The sequence below is a fragment of the Chiloscyllium plagiosum genome, unplaced genomic scaffold (genome assembly GCF_037043375.1).
Source record: "Chiloscyllium plagiosum isolate Xiang-an unplaced genomic scaffold, Cpla_swu_hap1 HiC_scaffold_23, whole genome shotgun sequence".
Taxonomy (NCBI): Eukaryota; Metazoa; Chordata; class Chondrichthyes; order Orectolobiformes; family Hemiscylliidae; genus Chiloscyllium; species Chiloscyllium plagiosum.
Window position 1 is genome coordinate 49,108,853 of NW_028270161.1, and position 20,133 is coordinate 49,128,985.

The window sequence follows — 20,133 nt, forward strand, 5'->3', positions numbered from 1 at the left end:
AGGGTCACTGGACCCGAAACTAACTCTGACGTCTCTCTACAGATGCTGCCAGACCTGTTGAGCTTTTCCAGCAATTTCTGTTTTTGTTTGCTCCCTTATTTCCTTTTGTGGACCGATTTCCCCATTATTCCTCTTATCTGTGCGCCAGTCATTTGCATGAATGCAGTGCCTAAATTAAGGAAACAAATTGCAGATCCTGAGAAAAAAAAACTCGACCTGCAAAGTGAAGCTGAGAGAAATACTCTCTGGTGTTTAATGGGAGGCGCAAACAGACCCGCCCCAGGCCAGTCCGTTCCTGTAGCTGCTCCACCTTCTCAGTAAAGTTACAGCGAGTTCAGGAGCTGGAACAGCAGGGCACAGACGGAAGGCTGTATTTAGGTGGGTTCATTATTTATATAAAGGATGGAAGAGGCAATTTAGTCTTTAATTGTTGTAAGTACTATTTTACAAACTGGTAGCTTGTTCGAGGGTTTAACGCGACTTCAGTTTCATTCATTTCCCATTTGAAGATCTTGCACTTAAAAAAAGACTTACTGCAGAGCACGTTGGGGGTGAAAGGCGCTATAGCAATGCAAGACTATATTTGATACATTCTGGGTTTTGTCTTCAGTGCATTTTTTAACCACTTTTTTTTTCTAGCCGTGTCCACTCCAGGGTTTGGAAATGTCCGAGGTGTTTAGCAGCGAGGTGTTCCTCGCTTACTCTACCTACAGCACCATTGTGCTGCTGAAGATGCTGCTGATGGGACCCCTGACTGGATACTTCAGAGTCACACGGAAGGTAAATCTAACAGCCAGACTGAAAGGAGCTGAGTTAAGATGGCACCTAACCGTCCCTCCCTCTCTCTCTCTCACACACACACCACCCTCGTCGATCTCCCCCTCTGACTGCTGTATTTCCTTTGGTTATTTTCCTAGAATTGGATGCTTGCAAGTGTTTTGCATTGCCAGTAGAGGCATGGCTAAAATGGTATCCTCTGGGCTAGCAGCTCCTCCTTTTTAAAGAAAAAAGAAAGCACCCAAGCAACTGCAGATGCTGGAAATCAGAAACAAAAACTGAAATTGCTGGGATAACTCAGCATCTGTGGAGAGGAAGCAGGGTTAATGTTTCAGATCCAGTTCGTTTCCTCAGAACTGCTGCCAGTCTGATCTGAAACATCAACTCCGATTTGTCTCCACAGATGCTGAGTTTTCCCAGCAATTTCTGTTTTAGCTGTTCCTCTGAGACGGTCCATGAAAATGGAAGACTTGCTTCCTTCCTGCTCTGGTGGATTCAGATATAACTGCTAAGTCCAATTTTGGTGTTGCTTGAGGGTGGAGTAGATGAATTGTTGGAAGGTTAGCACACTCTCTCTGATACCTTGACGTCACCCCTTCGTGGTCCTGATGAAGTCGTTCATCGTGTTTCAAACGTGGTCTGATCAGAGCCTTATACAATCTCAGCAGTACATCTCTGCTCTTGTATTCTAGCCCTCTAAAAATGAATGCTGAAAATGTGTTGCTGGAAAAGCGCAGCAGGTCAGCCCTTCAGGAAGGGCTTATGCCCGAAACGTCGATTCTCCTGTTCCTTGGATGCTGCCTGACCTGCTGCGCTTTTCCAGCAACACATTTTCAGCTCTGATCTCCAGCATCTGCAGCCCTCACTTTCTCTCTAAAAATGAATGCCAACATTGTATTTGCCTTCCTAACTGCCAACTGAATCTGCATGTTAACCATAAGAGAATCCTGAGTGAAGACTGCTCAGTCACTTCATGCTTCAGATTTCCAAAGCTTTCTCCATTTATAAAACAGTCTATGCCTCTATTCATCTCACCAAAGTGTATAAGCTCACACTTTCCCACTTTGTACTCTATCTGCCACTTCTTTGCCCACTCTCCTAATCTGTCCAAGTCCTTCTGCAGCCTCTCCACTTCCTCAACGCTACCTGTACCTCCAAATATCTTTGTCATTTGCAAAGTTAGCAACAATGAAAATAAGGAAAACAAAACCTCAGTTCCTTTATCCAGATTATTAATGTATAATGTGAGCAGTTATGGTCCCAACACTGACCACTGTGGGACTTCACTAGTCACAGGCTGCTCTGAAATTCCCAGCTGTTCCTTTTACATCAGAAACAGGAACAGGAGTCGGCCATTGGACCCTTGAGTCTGCTGTGCCACTGAATAGGATTATGGTTGATTTGATTGTGGTCTTAATTCCACTCTCCTGTTTGCTCCTCAAAGCCTTGGACTCCCTTATAAATCAAAAAGCTGACTAACTAGGGGCTGGAACATTACTTTATAAAGATCAGCAAGAAGATCGGTTGCATTTGTGATTTATTTTATTGAATGAATAAGATACTTGCATGATTTGAATGCACCAAGTTAGAGTTGTATGCCCAAATAATCGGGTTTTTAAACTAGTGGTTCATAAAATTAATTGTTTATTCACAAATAGCTCCTGTGCCTCTTGAACTGAAAACTGGATTTCTTCCACGAGCTAGCAGAACACAAACCCCAATTTTGATGTGCCTGTCATGAGAAATAGTTTATACTTTGGAGACCAGTCCACTTATATAAGATGAGGTCTAAACTGTTAGTGGATGATGTGTTATAATCTGTTTGTGAACAGGCATTTGTCAGTGCTGAAGATGCTTGGGCACATGGTGCAACGGATGAAGAATCAAAAAGGAAATTAATGAGGACAGACCCTTATGTGGAGCGTGTGAGAAGGTGAGATTTGTGGACCAAAGAACATAATGATGTCAACGTATCTCATGCCCATGACTAATCTCAATTTGCTGTGATCCGTTTTTATAGCAAACTAATAGCTGTTTAGCATCTGCAACCTCTATTTCTTATTTATTACGCATTTAGTGTTTTGATAGAATTATTTATCTATAAGTATTTGTTGAACTTTAATAAGGAATATAACTTTTATGTTGGTTACATAATCAGGTTACAGGGCTGACATTTCTCTTTGCACCATTGAGCAAGCCTTTCATGTGTTGTATAAATGGATGAGGTTTTGGTTGGGTTTTGCTGACTCCCTTTTGGGCAAGCCATTTTGGCTGGTGGCAGACTCTTGAGGAACAAACATGGAATCCCTAAAGTGTGGAGGCAGGCCACTTGGCCCATTGAGTCCATACTGACCCTCCAAAGAGCATCCCATCCAACTACTCTACCCCTGCATTTCCCATGGCTAATTTAGCTAGCCTGTACATCCCCGGATACGATGGGTGATTTAGCATGGCCAGTCCATCTAACCTGCACATATTTGGACTATGAGAGGAAACCAGAGCACCTGGATGAAACCCACGAAGACATGGGGAGAATGTGCAAACTCCACACAGACAGTTGCCTGAGGGTGGACTCACATCTGGATCCCTGGTGCTCTGAGGCAGCAGTGTTAACCACTGAGCCACCATATTGAGTTAAATAATGTCTGAAACTGCTATGTGACAATGACTGGAACTACACTCTTCTTCAGTCTTGCGTATACGACTGCTTTGGTCTTACTGTCTCCTTCTTTAGTTCTGTGTGAATTTTCATTTTGACGCCATTATGAAGCATCTCAGGATGTTTTTCTTTACTTAGGCATTGGAAAAAATCCTACAATTAAATATAGAAAGAAACCTCACTCACTGATAATTATGGCAGTTATTTTGCTGTCAAGAATATTTTTCATTCTGTCTTAACAAAACCAATTGAGAATGCATCACAGAAACAGATTTTAAATTGTTAAAGTGGTAGTTATCATCACCTGCATTTTGCTAAAAAGAGAATGTGCAAACTCCACACAGACAATTGCCTGAGGCTGGAATTGAACCCAGGTCCCTGCTGCTGTGAGGTAACAGTGCTAACCACTGAGCCACCATGCCAATCTCAGGATGTTTTATTATGTTAAAGGCATACAGAAATGCAGGTTCTGATTTAGAAAGTGCAAGTTCTGTGAGGAGGTGTGAATGCTCTTTACTTTGTGGGTGGCAAATTTTACACTTTTTGATAGGGTTGCAGAGAAAATATTAATATTATCTCCATGTCAAAACATCTGAGATTTAATAGGCCGACAGATATTCAGGGATCTTCAAAGTGGTGGTAATGACGTTTTAGTGAGAGGCTGTCCCTACATGCGTTGTGTGTCCTCTGTATATGCAGGGATTCTATTAAGAGTCTATTAAGTTTTTGTTTCATATTTCTAAGAGGAATCTAAATGTGAGGGGTATGTTTTTGACTGTTATACCCTGAATGTTGTATTAACTTTCCCCTGCTCTTTGCTGTTATGTTTCATTAAGAATTTGCTTATCTCAAGCTTTCAAATTAGAAAGGATCATAGGGCATAGGAAATGGAGTTAACCATTCAGTTAATTGGGCCTATCCCCACTATCAACTAGATCATAGCTGACCTTCTAACTCTATGCTATTTTCCTGTACTATTTCCATATCCTTTAATGTCATTAATCTCCAAAAACTTATGATTCCTGACTTGAGCCTGCTCAGTGACTGAATTCTGTAGTATTGTGGGGGAGAGTATTCCAAAGATTCGCCGTCACCTCAGTGAAGAAAATCCTGTTCCTCTCTATCTTAAATGGTCTCTCCTCCATTCAGAGCTACTTTTAAATTGGCTCATTACTCTGAGGAAGGCTCACCGGAACCAAAACATTAATGCTGATTTCTATTCACAGATGCTGCCAAGCTTATCCAGCAATTTCTGTTTTTATTTCTGATCTGCAGCATCCTCCATTCTTTCAGTTTTCATTACTTACCTCTGGGGCTGGTGGGACGTGAACCTGGACGTCCTGGTTCAGAGGTAATGGAAGAAGCACTGCGCTACGAGAGCCCTTCCTTTTATTCTGACATTATGTCCCCTGTTATGGAGTCACCAGCCAGTGATAACAGGGTACATCCAGCTTTTCGCACCCTAGAAGAATTTATAAGTTTAATTTATAACTTTTATAAGTTTCAATGAGATCACCTCTTATTCTTTGGATCTTTTGGGAATACAGAGCCGATTTCTGCAAGCTCTCCCCATCTCGCCATCCAATGGCGAACCTCCATTGATCGTAGGAACTTAGAAAGTAGACTTATTCAGTCCTTTGAGCTTGCTCCACCATTCAATACGATCACAGCTTATCCTCCAGTGTAGTATCAGTTCCCACTTAATCCCTATACCCTTTGATACCTGGCGCCCTCAGACCCTATATCTGACTTCTCCCTGAAAACACTCAATGTTTTGGCCTCAACCGCTTTCCCTATATGGCAAATCTTCCCCAGATAAGAACAAAACAATACACAGTATTTTAGGTGCAACCTCACAACTGAGGAAAGAATCCGGTTGAGATCTTGAGCTGTCCTCTCCATTATCAGACACCAAAGGCAGGATCTACAGGTCCATCCGGGAAAGGGGTTTGGAGTTGTGTGGGGGGGGGGGGGGGGCGCATGGAAATTGTGGGGGAATGGAGGAGTAGAGGTGGATGGATCCCGGAAGTGCTGGTGCCGGATATTTTAGTGCCTTGTTCACTCTGATTAAAAGCAACCAGCTGGGATGCAGTTTCACACTGGTGGGTCAGTGTCCCAGGCAGGTTTTAGTGGCCCACCCCTCCTCTGTGCATGGACGCAAGACCGGCCACAGAAAGAGAAACTAGCTGGGTGATTTCTGAGTTGCACTATTTTTGTGAAGATTAACTTTACACGGTTCATGTCTTTTGTTTTTACTGGTTTCTAATTTCAAAACTGTGACTGCATTTGCATCGACGTTAAGTCAACTGCTACTTAGTGTATTAACCATTCCATAGCTGTGTAAAGCAGATTATATCCGGTTATAACAGGTTCAACTAAAAAAGTTGAACTGCAAATAAAACACAAACTGACTATTACTTAAGGGCTCTTGTGATACAGTGGTAATGTCCTTACCTCTGAACCAGGGGGCTGGGGTTCAAGTCCCACCTGCTCCTTAGGTGTATGATAACAACTCCAAACAAATTGGTCTAGAAATATTTTATTGTATGGCTCTACTTGTTAAAACTATAAAGAAGCTGATAGGCCATATGCTTGTAAGCTACATCTACATGGTTCCTAATTGGCTAGACCAGCGAAATGGAATGCCACAAATACCCCATTGCTATCCATTTGCAGCAGTTCTAAGTATTCTGTTGCAGAAGCTGTTGGGTTTTAACTACAGATAAGTTGAAAGATCAAAACCAGGAGCCTGGATTGTTGGATCGGTCACTAAGTAGACTTTAGCTATGTTTGAAGTTGCTTCTTATGAACCAGATCATCAACTGGAGGTAACATCAATATTCCTGGGTGGAATTGATCCACTTGGTACCTTGAGCTAAAATGCTAATGGATTAAACACTGGTCTAAAATAGATAGATGTGATTGAGCAAGGTGACCTTTTTGCCTAATAACAGTCAAGTAACAGGCCAGTGCTCAGCCCTGCTTGATTAGTTTGATTGTAAATGGTTTAATTTAACTAAATTCATATCAATCCTGTGAAAGAAGACTTGGAACACACAGGGAATCAATATATCCAACAGAATGGTGGCACTGACCAATCCCAGAATTTCCCTCTCTGGATACCCGTGTCCCAAGGTGTACTTTTCTGCTGATCAAGTGTTTGTCTCATCCAATAGAAATGAAGACACTTGAAAGATAAATTGGAGGGAGTCTGTTCCTAGTCAGAGAACAAATGCAACTCACATTCTTCTATGGTTAATTTCACCGTTACTGATACTTAACAGGAAAAGATTAATATGATATGAGAAAGATGTCATGTGGCAAGTTTTGTCAGTTGAAACTTTATTGCTGGAACAGCACAGCAGGTCAGGCAGCATCCAGGGAACAGGAGATTCGACGTTTCGGGCACAGGCCCTTCTTCCTGAAGAAGGGCCTGTGCCCGAAACGTCGAATCTCCTGTTCCCTGGATGCTGCCTGACCTGCTGTGCTGTTCCAGCAATAAAGTTTCAACTTTGATCTCCAGCTTCTGCAGACCTCACTTTCTCCGCAAGTTTTGTCAGTCAAGTTAATCAGTCAAGACTTGCATCACTTATACTTTATCTAACTATGGGAAATTTATTCAAGCACATGATAGAGATATATCCATATGTGTGTGTGGTTGCCTTGCTATAGTAATGATATTATTAAAGTTGGCAAGGGTGCAAAAAGAATTTACAAGAATGTTACAAGGACTGGAGGGCTTGAGTTATAAGGACAGATTGGGACTTTTTTCACTGGAGCATAGGAGGTTGAGATGGCAAAACCTTACAAAAGGTTTCTAAAATCATGAGAGGTATAGGTAAGGTGAATAGCAAAAGTCTTTTCTCTGGAGAGGGGCAATTCAAAACTAGAAGGTATAATTTTAAGGTGAGAGGAGAAAAGTTTAAAAAGGACTCAAGGGGAAACATTTTCACAACGAGGCTGGTTCATATGTGGAACATACTGCCAGAGGAAGTGATAGATGCAGGTATAGTTACAACATTTAAAAGACATTTGGATAGGTACACAAATGGGAAAGGTATAGAGAGGTATGAGCCACACGCAGGCAAATGGGACTAGTTTGGTTTGGGAACCCTGGACAGCATGGTCAAGTTGGATCAAAGGGTCTGTTTCTGTGTTGTGTGAGTGTATATTTATATGTAAAACCAATTATCCAAATCTGTATGTTATTTCCCTAATTTATTACACTTGACAAAAGGCTTAGTGAGATATTCTATTCAAATGTAAAGACACCCAACAAAATAGTTATTTTTATGGTTTGTATTGATAAGATAAATACTCGTCAGTTTGTACAGCTCTAGGAAAAGGTTATCTTGAAAACAACATATGTTGCAGATCTGAGACCTGCCCACAAAAATATCTAATCTGGTCCAGTGCTAATTACCGGACTCCACCCCAAGTCTGCACTTGATCAGAGTTTGTATTAACTCAGGAAGCTTGACTGGAAAGGAATTTTGTTTATTGTTGAGAACCAAAACAGAGCCACTTCTCATGGTGTATATAGGCTGGTCCAAGCCCAGGGCAGGCAGTTCTTTCTTATATATCCAGAAGAGTTATCACATACAATTGAATGGTTATTTTTCCCCCTCGTTACCAAATCACCATAGTATTTTATTGTCCGTTCTGTTAACTACTGCCATGTTTCCAACTGAATGCTTTACTTGCACAGTCCATTAACAGCAATACAATCCAACAAAGTTGGGTGTGGTTTATTTTCCTTTTTTTCCCCTTATATCCAGACAACCAAACATTTTTTCCCAATCACTGTGGTATTTTTCTCCCTATGAACCACCAACAGTAAATCACCCATGTTACCAATTGAATAACGACATGCAAGACCCATTAAGGGCAATGCAAACTATCAAAGCTTGGTCTGCTTTATTTTATTTCACATCCAGAAATGCTCTTACATACAACAGATCAGTTTTTCCTCCTCATCAGCAAATCACCGTGACTTCTTTCCTTCATCCATTAGCCGCCACCACTAAATCACTCAATTGGATATTTAAGGGAAATGATCAACATTGAAAGGTAAGGGGGAGGTAAGGAGAGCAGGGCTGGCGCTAAATCAAAATGGAGTTGGAGAGGAAAATAAGGTACTGTCCCCTGCTGTGCATCAAGAGTGTTGATGGACACTGTGCTCCGTCTCCAAGGACACGAAAAGGCACGAGCATAACCGTGGATGAGGTGCAGGCAGTTGGCAGAGATGATCCCCTCCACAGCTCGCTGCCTGGACCTGTTTATAGCCTTCATGGCCAGATCCAGGAGCAGACCAATGAAGAGGTCCTCTGATCCGCCCACGTCCTCTGCAGCCAGTGCCCAACGATCAGGAGGGTAGGGCTGAAGTGAAACATAAACAAAGCAAAGGATTTCTCAAATAAATTACCAAGGGGTGTGATCACCCACAGACTATATAATATATATATGGTCCACCTGGGCCTAGTTTTTTTGTTTTTTGTATTCTGAAATGCTCTTAATCACAACCGAGTGACCTCACCATTACCAAAATCACCATGACATTTTTAAAAAAGTTTTTGTACAAAATAAAGTAACCACCATCAGTGAAAGTACTCACATGCTGGATTGCTTTATAAAGGGATTCCTGATGAAGGGCTTTTGCCCGAAACGTCGATTTTCCTGCTCCTCAGATGCAGCCTGACCTGCTGTGCTTTTCCAGCACCACTCTAATCTAAACTCTGGTTTCCAGCATCTGCAGTCCTCACTTTTGCCTGCCTGCTTTATAAAGGGCTCAGGTGATGAGTTCCAGCTGGGCAGGCCAGGGCCTGTTACCCAGGCAACTCATATTCATCTAGCTCCACAAGGAGATTGTTTAGTGAGTTTCTCATGAGCCTTATAGGGAGTATCACCTTAAAATTCTTAAGGTCTGACATGTTACAACCAGTGTACTAAAAGAGTTTTGTTTTTTTGAACCAATTTCTAATGTATATGTAAATGATTAATTTGGGGAGACGGGATTTCCCTGTGAATTGGAGATGTACAGTGAGGTTTGGGGTTTGGCCTTGCTGCCCCTTTCCCCTGTAAGTTGCTGTTTATTGTTCATTGTTTGTCTTTTGTACAGCTTGATAAAATAAATTAAAATATATATATAAACAGGGGATTCAGATTATCCTCACTTCACGGATGACTCTGAGCTGGCTGGGCGCAGCCAGTGTACTGTGCACATTTAACTAAAGGGTGATGTGGTGTTGGGGGAACAGAAACACAGTTGAGGAAATGAATAATAATAACATTATTTGTACCAATTACCTTAATGCCCAACACATTCTTTCTGCAGTTGTTTTGACTTCAAGCTTGAAAACTTGTCAAATCTCCAATTTCATTAATTCTAAATTACGCCAGTAGAACTGTTCAGCGTTCCTGTGTTAATTCTAACTTTAAATTGCAGTTCAGCCATGAAATATTTCTTCAACATAAGGATGGGATTGTTAACGTATGTTTGCTCAACTCAACTCCTATTATTTGTTGCCTGTTTATGCTCCCTGTAGATGTCATCGGAATGACCTGGAGAACATTGTTCCATTCGTAGGCATTGGTCTGCTGTATGCCCTCTCTGGCCCCGACCTGAGTACAGCTGTAATGCACTTCAGAATCTTTGCTGCTTCCAGAATCTTCCACAGCATTGCTTATCTGGTTCCTCTTCCCCAGCCATCACGTGGTTTGAGCTGGATAGTGGGGATGGGAGTGACCTTTTCAATGGTCTATAGAGTGCTGAAGGCAGGAGTGCACCTTTGAGTGAAAGCAACAATTGTTTACCCCACATTTTAGATTTGTTTTTATTCTTGCATTTATTAAAACCACTAAGTGTATGTAAGATGCAAGATTTATGATTAAATGTGAAAATGCAGAAGACCAGTGAATACAAAAAATAAATTCTAAATCAGTTTTTTCTTTTGTTTTGCCCGGATGTGTGATTAGCTGGTATCAATTTCCGTTTGTGTGAAAAATACTGCTTTTTATTGTAGTTCTTGGGATTTGTTGGCCAGCATTTCATATGTTACATCATGTCCCCAACAGACTCTTCACAGTTTCACTTGTGGGGCAACAGAAAATACATTGTATGTCAATTGCCTACTTGACATTAAATGTACAAGCTTACAAATTTCAAACCAAGTGCAAGTCATAGAGTCATAGAGATGTACAGCACGGAAACAGACCCTTCGGTCCAATTCGTCCATGCCAGCTCGCCAAACAGTTCACGTATCACATGCGTGTGGCTCAAACTCGGTATGTGCGTAGGCTAATATGTAGCATTCAGTCAAGTGCCTTAGAGCTGAACTCTAGTTAACTGAAGATCCAGAAGTTGGTTTTTGAGAATCCGACACTCTAGTGTATTTGATGCTTATGTAAGCTTTTGATCCTTGCAGCTGCAGTCATTTGGTCTGCAGGAGAGAAATGGCTGTGTGAAGACTCCTTATGATAGTGTGAAAACCACACTTTCATCCATCTACAACACTGCATTTATCATTAGAAAAGTTGTCTTCATGCAAAGTGCAATTGTTAAAAACATAGTACCTTGTAAACTCTAGTGCTGTCGAGTGTTCTGTCACTTCAGCATGATTGTATATCTGTATTCTTGAACAAGAACTCCTTATTTGAAAATGAGCCATAAACAGTAAACTTTTAGGTAAACATAAACTACATTGGCAGGGCAGTTGGGATCCTCCAACAGCAGGTAGGCAAAGGCTAGGCTGGAAGGAGATACAGTAATCAGCAATAGTAAAGTGAAGAGACAGGTCAGGCTGGGACACAACAGGGAGCAAGCAATGCCTGTTGGATTAAATTGCATCTATTTCAATGCAAAGGGGCTGACAGGTAAGGCCAATGAACTCAGGGCATGGATAGGTACGTGGGACTGAGACATTATAGCCATTACAGAAACATGGCTAAGGGAGGGTCAGAGCTAGCAGCTTAATGTGCCAGCGTATAGGTGCTTTAGGGGGACAGAGGTGGTGGAAGGAGGGGAGGGGGAGTTGCATTTTTGATTAAGGTGAGTATCATAGCAGTAATCAGAAATGAAATAACTGAAGGCTCATCCAGTGAGGCTTTGTGTGTGGAACTGAGAAATAAGATGGGGTTAGTGAAGTTATTGGGGTTGTATTATAGGCCTCCAAATATTCAATGGGAATTAGAGGAACAACTATGCAGGGAGATTGAGGAAATTTGCAGGAGCAAAAGGGTTGTCACAGGAGGGAATTTTAATTTTCCTAACATTGGGACTGCAGAGCATTAAGGCCTTAGGTGGGGTAGAGTTTGTTATGTGAAGGCAGGAAAGTTTCCTCAAGCAGTACATAGAGGGTCCTACTCAGGAAGAGGCACTCTTGGGAAATAGGGCAGGTCAGGTGCCAAGGGGGAGAGCAATTTGGGACCAATGACCGTAGTTCTATTAATTTTAAAATGGTTTTGAAGAGGGACAAAACTGGTGCACAGGTTCAAGTTTTAAATTAGGGCAAGGTGAATTTTGATGGAATTAGACAGGAGCGTGAAGGGGTTGATCGGAGTAGTTTGTCTGCAGGCAAAGGAACCTCCGGCAAGTGGGAGACCTTTGGTTATCGGAAATTGCAGCAGGACCTTGATCAGCTGGGGAGGTGGGCCGAGAAATGACAAATGGAGTTTAAAATAAATAAGTGTGAGGTCTTATATTTTGCAAAGTCAAATCAAGGTAGGAGTTTTATGGTGAATGGTAGGGCGTTAAGGAGTGTAGTGGAACAGAGGGATATTGGAGTTCAGGTATGCAGTTTTCTGAAAGTGGAGTCTGGTAGATAGGGCAGTGAAGAAGGCTTTTGGCACACTGGCCTTCCTCAATCAGGGCATTGAGTATAGAGGATGGGAAGTTATATTGCAGTTGTACAGGACATTGGGGAGGCTGCACTTGGAGTATTGTGTTCACTTTTGGTCACCTTTTATAGGAAGGATGTTATTAAACTGGAAAGAGTGTCGAAGAAATTTGCAAAGATGTTGCTTGGGCTTACCAGTCTGAGTTATAGGGAGAGATTGGACAAGCTCAAACTTCTTTCTTTAGATCATAGGGGAGATTGAATGGGGATCTTGTACGAGTGTATAAGATCATGAGAGACATGGATAGGGTGAATGATCTCAGACTTTATCCTGGCGTTGGGGGAATCGAGAGCAGGTGTTAGTTTAAGGTTAGAGAGGAAAGAATAAAAGGGAACCTGAGGGGCAACATTTTACACAAGGGTGGTGCACATATGGAAGTGGTTGAGGCAGGTACGTGAGCAACATTTAAAAGGCATTTGGATAAATACAGAGATAGGACAGGTTTAGAAGGATAAGGGCCAAGTGCAGGGAAATGGGGTTAGCGTGGGTGGACATTTTGGTCAGCGTAGACCAGTTTGGAGGGCCTGTCTCTGTGCTGTAGGAATCTATGATTCTAATTTGGATACATATTCAACAAACCCTCAATCTAAATACTGAACGACCTAGGACAGTTTAGAAAAAGCAGTGTGGCACTGTTTGTTGGATTAATACTGGTGTTAACTCATCTATCTTGAATTGATACTTCTAACACTTAGTGAGTCAATATAGAGAGAATCAAGTGGAGATTTAACTTGTGTAAGAAGTATTATTTAGACTTTTGTTATAGGTCGCATAATGCTTTTCTGTTTGTTTAAAGGCTTTTCTTAGTGCAAGTGTATAACTGTCAGGGATGTTGGTTTAAGTACATGTTTAAGTTTTTAGTACTGACAAAGTTTATCACCCTTCATGCTCAGCACTCTAGAGAAGAGGTAGCCAGTAGCATGGACTAAAACCAAGATGGGGCAGCTGAGAAAAGGGTAGGGTGTGGTCCTGGGTTGGGCTGGCAGGGAATATGAAAAACAGGGACAAAGTTTAATAGATGGAGAATGGCAATGGCAGATTGCTGTCTGACTGGTCTTTATGGCAACAATATCAAACAGCCAACATGCTGGTTCAGTCATTACTGTTGAAATGTATTGGAAAGAGCAGTTAATTAGGGAGTGTATAAACCAGGGGTGGGGAACCTGCGCCTAAGGCCGCACGTGACCTTCTAGGCCATTGTGTGTGGCCTTTTGAATGAATCCAAATTTTGCAGAACATATCTTTTAATTTTTATTAATATTTTTTTTTGTCTTTTATTATTTTTATTTTAATCTTAAAATGAATGTAGTTACATTCTCCTACTTAACCAAAATCAAGATGCGCTTAAGGTCACAAATGATGGATACCCATCTAGAGGATCTGGTAAAACTGCAGAGCTCCATGCTGCAACCAAATATTCAAATGCTTTCCTACAAAAAGCAGTCACAACAAAGTCATTAAAAGGTTAGTTAACTTTAGAATTAACATTTTTTTTTAGTTAGTACATAGTAGTTAGATTTTTACAAAATGATGTGAATTTTGAAGAATATATAATTGACGTTTCTTGGATGAGGCCTTATTAGATTACAACTAACATAATGCGGCCTTCCAACATGAAAAGGTTCCCCTCCTCTGGTATAAACGTTCAGTTTTAGCTGCAAAGTATATTGTTTTGATTGTTGCCTGAAATCAGGTTAAATAGACTGGACTGTAGAATGTGACAGAACAAAAATAATGACAAGCATTTTTTTTTTAGAAATCGCAAGGATTTAAATAGGCCTCACAGCTTTAGCATTCAGTTGGAACTCCACAGCAGTTTTAGTATTTTCTAATCAAGGTTTTGAACACTTTTGGTGCAGGTGAGTTTCAATTCTAGGTCTCCTAGCCCAGAAGTAGGGACATTTCCACTGTGCCACAGGAGCACCTACAAATTGCATTCAAGTTCCACCTTACTCCCAATAACATATTGAGATTCCCCCTCCCCTCACAATTGTCCACTCTCCATCCAAGCATGCTGTCTCCAAACCCCCGAACTGGGGAGGCGATGGCCTAGTGGGTAATATTAATCCAGAAACTCAGCTAATGTTCCATGGACGAGGGTTCAGATGCTGCCATGGCAGATGGTGGAAATTGAATTCAAGAAAAAATATCTGGAATTAAGAATCTACTAATGATCTTGAAACCATTGTGGTTTGTCAGAAAAATCCAACTTGTTCACTAAAGTTTTTTGAAGAAGAAAATCTGCCATCCTTGCCTGGTCTGGCCTACATGTGCCTCCATACCCACAGCTATGTAGTTGACTCCCAATTGCCCGCTGAGATGGCCTAGCCAATCACTCACTTGTATCACTCACAATAAAATCTCATCAAAGATATGAAACCAAATGGACCACTTGGCATTGACATAGGCACCGAAAATGACAATGGTGGAAACAGCCCTGACAACCCTGCAAAGTCTTTCTTGATAACATCCCGGGCCTAGTTCCAAATTTGGGCGAGCTGTCTTACAGACTAGTCAAGCAGCAGCCTGACACTCATACTCATGGAATCATCCTTACAGACACTGTCCCAGGCACCACCATCACCATCCCTGGATCCCACCACAGGAATAATTTACAGTCAGGAAGGATTTGCCCTAGGAGTCCTCAATATTGGCTCTGGACTCCATGAAATCATATGGCCTCAAGCTAAACATGGGTGAGGAAACCTCCTGTTGATAACCATGTACCTCTTCCCTTGGCTGATGAATTGGTATTCCTCCATGTTGAACAACACTAGAAGGAAGCACTGAGGGTAACAAGGGCACAAAGTGTACCCTAGTTGGTGATTTCAAAGTCTGCCACTAAGAGTAGCTTGGCAGCAGCACTACTGATTGAGCTGATGCAATACTGTCCATGACCTTGTGTAACCTAGGTCCTGTCTTTACATTGATAATATCCTCCATTGTGTGGTGCAATACTATCACTGTATAAAATGGGACAGATCCAGCAACTCAAAGCTGGGCATCTGTAAGGTGCTATGAGCCAACAACAGCAGCAGGACTGTACTCCAACACAATCTGTAACCACATGGCCTAAGTATATCCCCCACTCAACAATTACCATTAAGCCTGGTGGAATCAATTCTGTTTGAAGAGAGAGTGTGCCAGGAGCAGCATCAGGCATGTCTAAAAGTGAAGTGTCAAACAGGTGAAGCTGCTAAATAGGATTACTTGCGTGTCAGACAGCATGAACAGTAAGTGATAGACAGAGCTACACAATCTCACAAACAACGAATCAGACCTAAGCTCTGCAGTCCTGCCACGTCCAGTTGCGAATGGGGGTGGACAATTCAACAACTCCAAAGGAAGTGGAGGCCCCACAAATATCCCCATTCTCAATGATGGAGGAGCCCAGCACATCAGCGCAAATGATAAGGCTGAAGCTTTCACAGCAATCTTCAGCCAGATGTGTCACATGGATGATCCGTGTCAACCTCCTCCAGTGATCCCCAGCATTACAGATGCCAATCTTCACCCAATATGATTCATTCCATGTGACATCAAGAAACAATTGGAGGCACTGGGCTTTGACAGCATTCCGGCAATAGTACTAAAGACTTGTGCTTCAGAACTCCACCCGACCCCCCCCCGCCCCACCCGCCCCCCCAAGTCAAGCTGTTCCAGAACAGTTACAACGCTAGCAGCTACCCAACTATGTGGAAAATTCCCCAGGAATATCCCGTACATCAAAAGCAAGACAAAACCAAATCGACCAATTATTGCCCCATCAATCTAGTCGCAATCACCAGTAAAGTGATGGAAGGTGTCATCAACAGTGCTGTCAGGCAGCACCTGCTCAGCAATAACCTGCTCAGTGACGCCCAATTTGGGTTCCGCCAGGGCCACTCAGCTCCTGACCTCATTACAGCCTTGGTTCAAGCATGGACAAGAGAGCCAATTTCCAGAGGGGAGGTGAGACTGACAGCCCTTGACATCAAGGCTGCATTTGATCAAATGTGGCATAAAGAGCCCAGCAACACGGAAATCAATGGGTATCAGGGGGCAAACTCTCTGCTGGTTGGAGTCATACCAGACACATAGGAAAATGGTCATGGTTGGTGGAGGTCAGTCACCTCAGCTTAAGGACACCTGTGTAGGAGTTCCTCAGGGTATGTCCCATGCCCAACTATCTTCAGCTGCTACATCAATGACCTTCTCTCCATCTTAAGGTCAGAGGTGGGGATGTTTTTCTGTTGATTGCACAATGTTCAGCACGATTCACATTTCCTCACATATTGAAGCAATCCATGTCCATGCCACAAGATCTGGACAATATCCAAGTTTGGGCTGATGTGGTAAGTAACATACATGCATACACAAATGCCAGGCTATGACCATCTCAATAAGAGACAACCTAACCACCTGGGTCCTTGACATTCAATTATGGTGCTATCATTGAATTCTCCACTATGAACATCCCACATCCACAAACATCCACTCCCTCCACCACCAATTCTCAGTAGCAGCAGTGTGTACTATCTACAAGATGCACTGCAGAAATTCACTAAAGATCTTTAGATAGCACTTGCCAAATTCATAACCACTTCCATCTAGAAGGACATGGGCAGCAGATTTAAGCTCCTCTCCAAGTCACTCATGATCCTGACTTGGAAATATATTGTCGTTCCTTCACTGTTGCTGGGCCCATCTCCTAGAAATCTCTCCTTTCCTGAGACAGAATGCAGCAATTAAAGAAGGGAGCTGAAGGGCAATTACGGACAGGTGATAAATACTAGCAAGCCAGTGACGCCCACCTTCCACAGGGTAAGAAAGAAAATCCCAAATTCCCTAGCACAGCAGTGGCCCCATATAACTTCCCTTGACTTTCATTGATGCCTGACATTGACTAAACCCCCTCCCACGCCCACAAATGATCAACTTGGGTGGACAGCCACAACTGTCGGGTAACTGGGCCCTTGACTGACCTGTCTGAAGTTCCCCAATTAACCGAACATGAATCTCTGGACTGGTTACACTGAACTTGCAGGATTGGCTGTGGCATAAAAACCTAGAATGTTGTGGTGTGGACTCCTTGATCCTGAATACCCCAAACAGCCAACTGACTGTGTCTGACCCCCTGGAAGGATATTGGATTTTACCCTCGACCTTTTGCACCAGGTCATCTGGTACATTGTTATAGTGCCATACAACAACCCGCCATCCCTTGGCTGATCACTGCTGACAACCATAACAAGCCTGGCTTGGTGTCTGTGCTAAACAGCAAGGTAAGACAGAAATATTAAAAATGCGAGGCAAAGCAGAGATGCTACTGATGAGGCGCAACATGAGTGAGCACTATTGGAGCAAGTGAGTCTGAGTTTCTTTCGTCCTGCTTGAATCCATTGGGTGGGTGTCTGTCCCAGCATGCAAAGTGTCCTAACACTAGCATGGTAATAAAAGGTGCTGGTTTATTCCAACGTACGGCATTGAATCATAAAATCCTTCAGTACAGAAAGGAGCCATTCAGTCCATTGAGTCTACACTGAACCTCCGAACAGCATTCCACTTAGACCCAAATTCCCACCCTAACCCTGCATTTCCCATGGCTAATCCACTGTGCCTGCACACCGGGGGGCAATTTACCACAGCTAATCCACCCGACTTGCACATCTTTGGACTGTGGGAGGAAACCCACACAGACACAGGGAGAACGTGCAAACTTCACACAGGCAGTCACCCAAGGCTGGAATCAAACCTAGGCCAGCGATGCTGTGAGGCAACAGTGCTAACCCCTGGGCCACCATGCAGAACTGTATTGTAAGGGGGTCAGAAATAAACCATGATGATATGCAGAGGCTGATATATATGTCCAATGTCAATGAAGTCTGTGCATGAGGCAGGCAGTCAGTGCCAATGGAGCGTGCTCTGAGATGTTGGTAACTGCTGCCCAAGATGGAGGCCCAGAGGAGTAAGCAGCAATCTGGAGTTGCCAGGTACCTCCTCTGACGTTCAGATCAGGAAGTGTCACTGAATAGCTTCTCTCCAGCTTGCGCAAAAATAGGAAAATGCATACAAAGAGACCTCTCTTCATTCAAAACATTGATACAGAACTGGACTTCTTGCTCTTGGAGTCGAGAATTTCATCACATCTGAGTTTGCCTAATTTAACCAACTGACTTGTCAGTGCCTACAACATCCACGCACTGGCAAGATTCTGTCCTCTGATTCATTGGCATGCAGCATTTCCGACAAGCAGCAATATGAGCTGTTGCACACAGTATGCATGCAAGACTATAGATAGAATTTATATTTCTTGAAAATAGTGCAATGGGATTGTTTGCAACCAGGTAAGACGGCATGCAGTTTAACGTCTCATCCAAATGACAGCAGCAGAAGTCACACAACACCAGGTTATAGTCCAGCAGGTTTATTTGAAATCACAAGCTTCACCTGGTGAAAGGGCAGTGCTTTGAAAGATTTTGATTTCAAATAAACCTGTTGGCTATAACCTGGTGCTATGTAACTTCTGACTTTGGAAATTGAACCAGTCTGACTCAAGATTGGAATACATACAGACTCTAACCTCACACCTGTTAATGCATTGTCTGAGCTGTCACTTTTTTTTGTATAAAACCTTAAGTTATCTTGGGAATGTGACTTGAAAGAAGTTCTGGGATTTACAGCTTAATGAATTGAAACCTGCAACCCATTCTAAAAGATGAAAGACTTAACAGCAATCTAGATGTGATCAATACATCGTATCAGTTGTATGATACTATGATCTTGTGCTATAAGTTCTGTGTATTTTGATCCTGCCCCACTAGCCACCTGATGAAGGAACAGCACTCCAAAAGCTAGTACTTTCAAATAAACATGTTGGACTATAACCTGGTGTTGTGTGATTTTTAACTTTGTACACCCAGTCCAACACCGGCATCTCCTCATCATTTTTGATTTTGTCCACCCTAGTCTAAAACCGGTAGCTCCCCATCAGCAGTGCTGCACTCCCCTAGTACTGCAATTGAATGTTGGCCTAGATTTTTGTTAAGGTCCCCGGAGTAGATCTTCACCCCTACACATACAGACTTAGGTGAGAGTATAGCACTCTCTGCCTGAAAGAGTGAGAAGCTAAGACTTTAAATTACATACAAATGAAGTATCCAATGATCAATACTCTTTTGAAATTAGCTATTTGGCTTCCTGGGAGTGACTTATTTTGTGTTAACTATCGGTTTCCTTCTGAATTAGTTGTGCCACCATCATTGACTAATATCCATATTCCGTCATCATTTGTATGTGCAGCTGTACCTAGACTAGGCATGACCCATTGAGATGGGAGTCCTGAAAATAAAGGTTTTCAGTAAAAGTAATCTGAAGTTACCCTTGAAAATTTCAAGTTAAGAGGCTGTGATTGTTTTCTCTGGCAGCTGGGTTGGCCTTGTGAAGAGAGATTGTTGAAACCATGTCTTGAAATCAAATGATCTTTATAGTTTGTCGGTTTTTAGTAGGCCTTTGTAATTTGTGTGGATGGCTGCTGTGTGTTTTGTCATTGCCAGAGGATATCAGGTCCTGGTTTCTGTCAATTCTCAACAGTCCATTCCATATTTAATAGAACATGCTCAGTCTATTGTTCTCCTTTCTTTGCTGCAGAAATTCCCATTCCAAATCATTTGTTTCATTTATTTGTAGGATGTAAGTATTGCTGACTGACTGGACAGCATTTATTGCCAAGAGGGTAATTATGAGTCAACTACTTTGCTGTGGGGCCAAGATTAGATATTGCTGGAAAAGCACAGCAGGTCAGAAATTCCTGAAGAAGGGCT

General features: G+C 42.4%; 1 protein-coding gene across 1 annotated transcript; it reads left to right on the forward strand.

Annotated features, from left to right (window-relative positions):
* Positions 1-263: 263 nt before the first annotated feature.
* On the forward strand, positions 264-10,379 carry LOC122561615 (microsomal glutathione S-transferase 1-like). The gene is made up of 4 exons (XM_043713520.2): positions 264-378; positions 640-780; positions 2,610-2,710; positions 9,982-10,379. The coding sequence occupies exons 2-4, from the start codon at positions 664-666 to the stop codon at positions 10,226-10,228; spliced, it is 465 nt and encodes a 154-aa protein (XP_043569455.2). The 5' UTR covers positions 264-378; positions 640-663; the 3' UTR covers positions 10,229-10,379.
* The last annotated feature ends 9,754 nt before the right edge of the window (positions 10,380-20,133 follow it).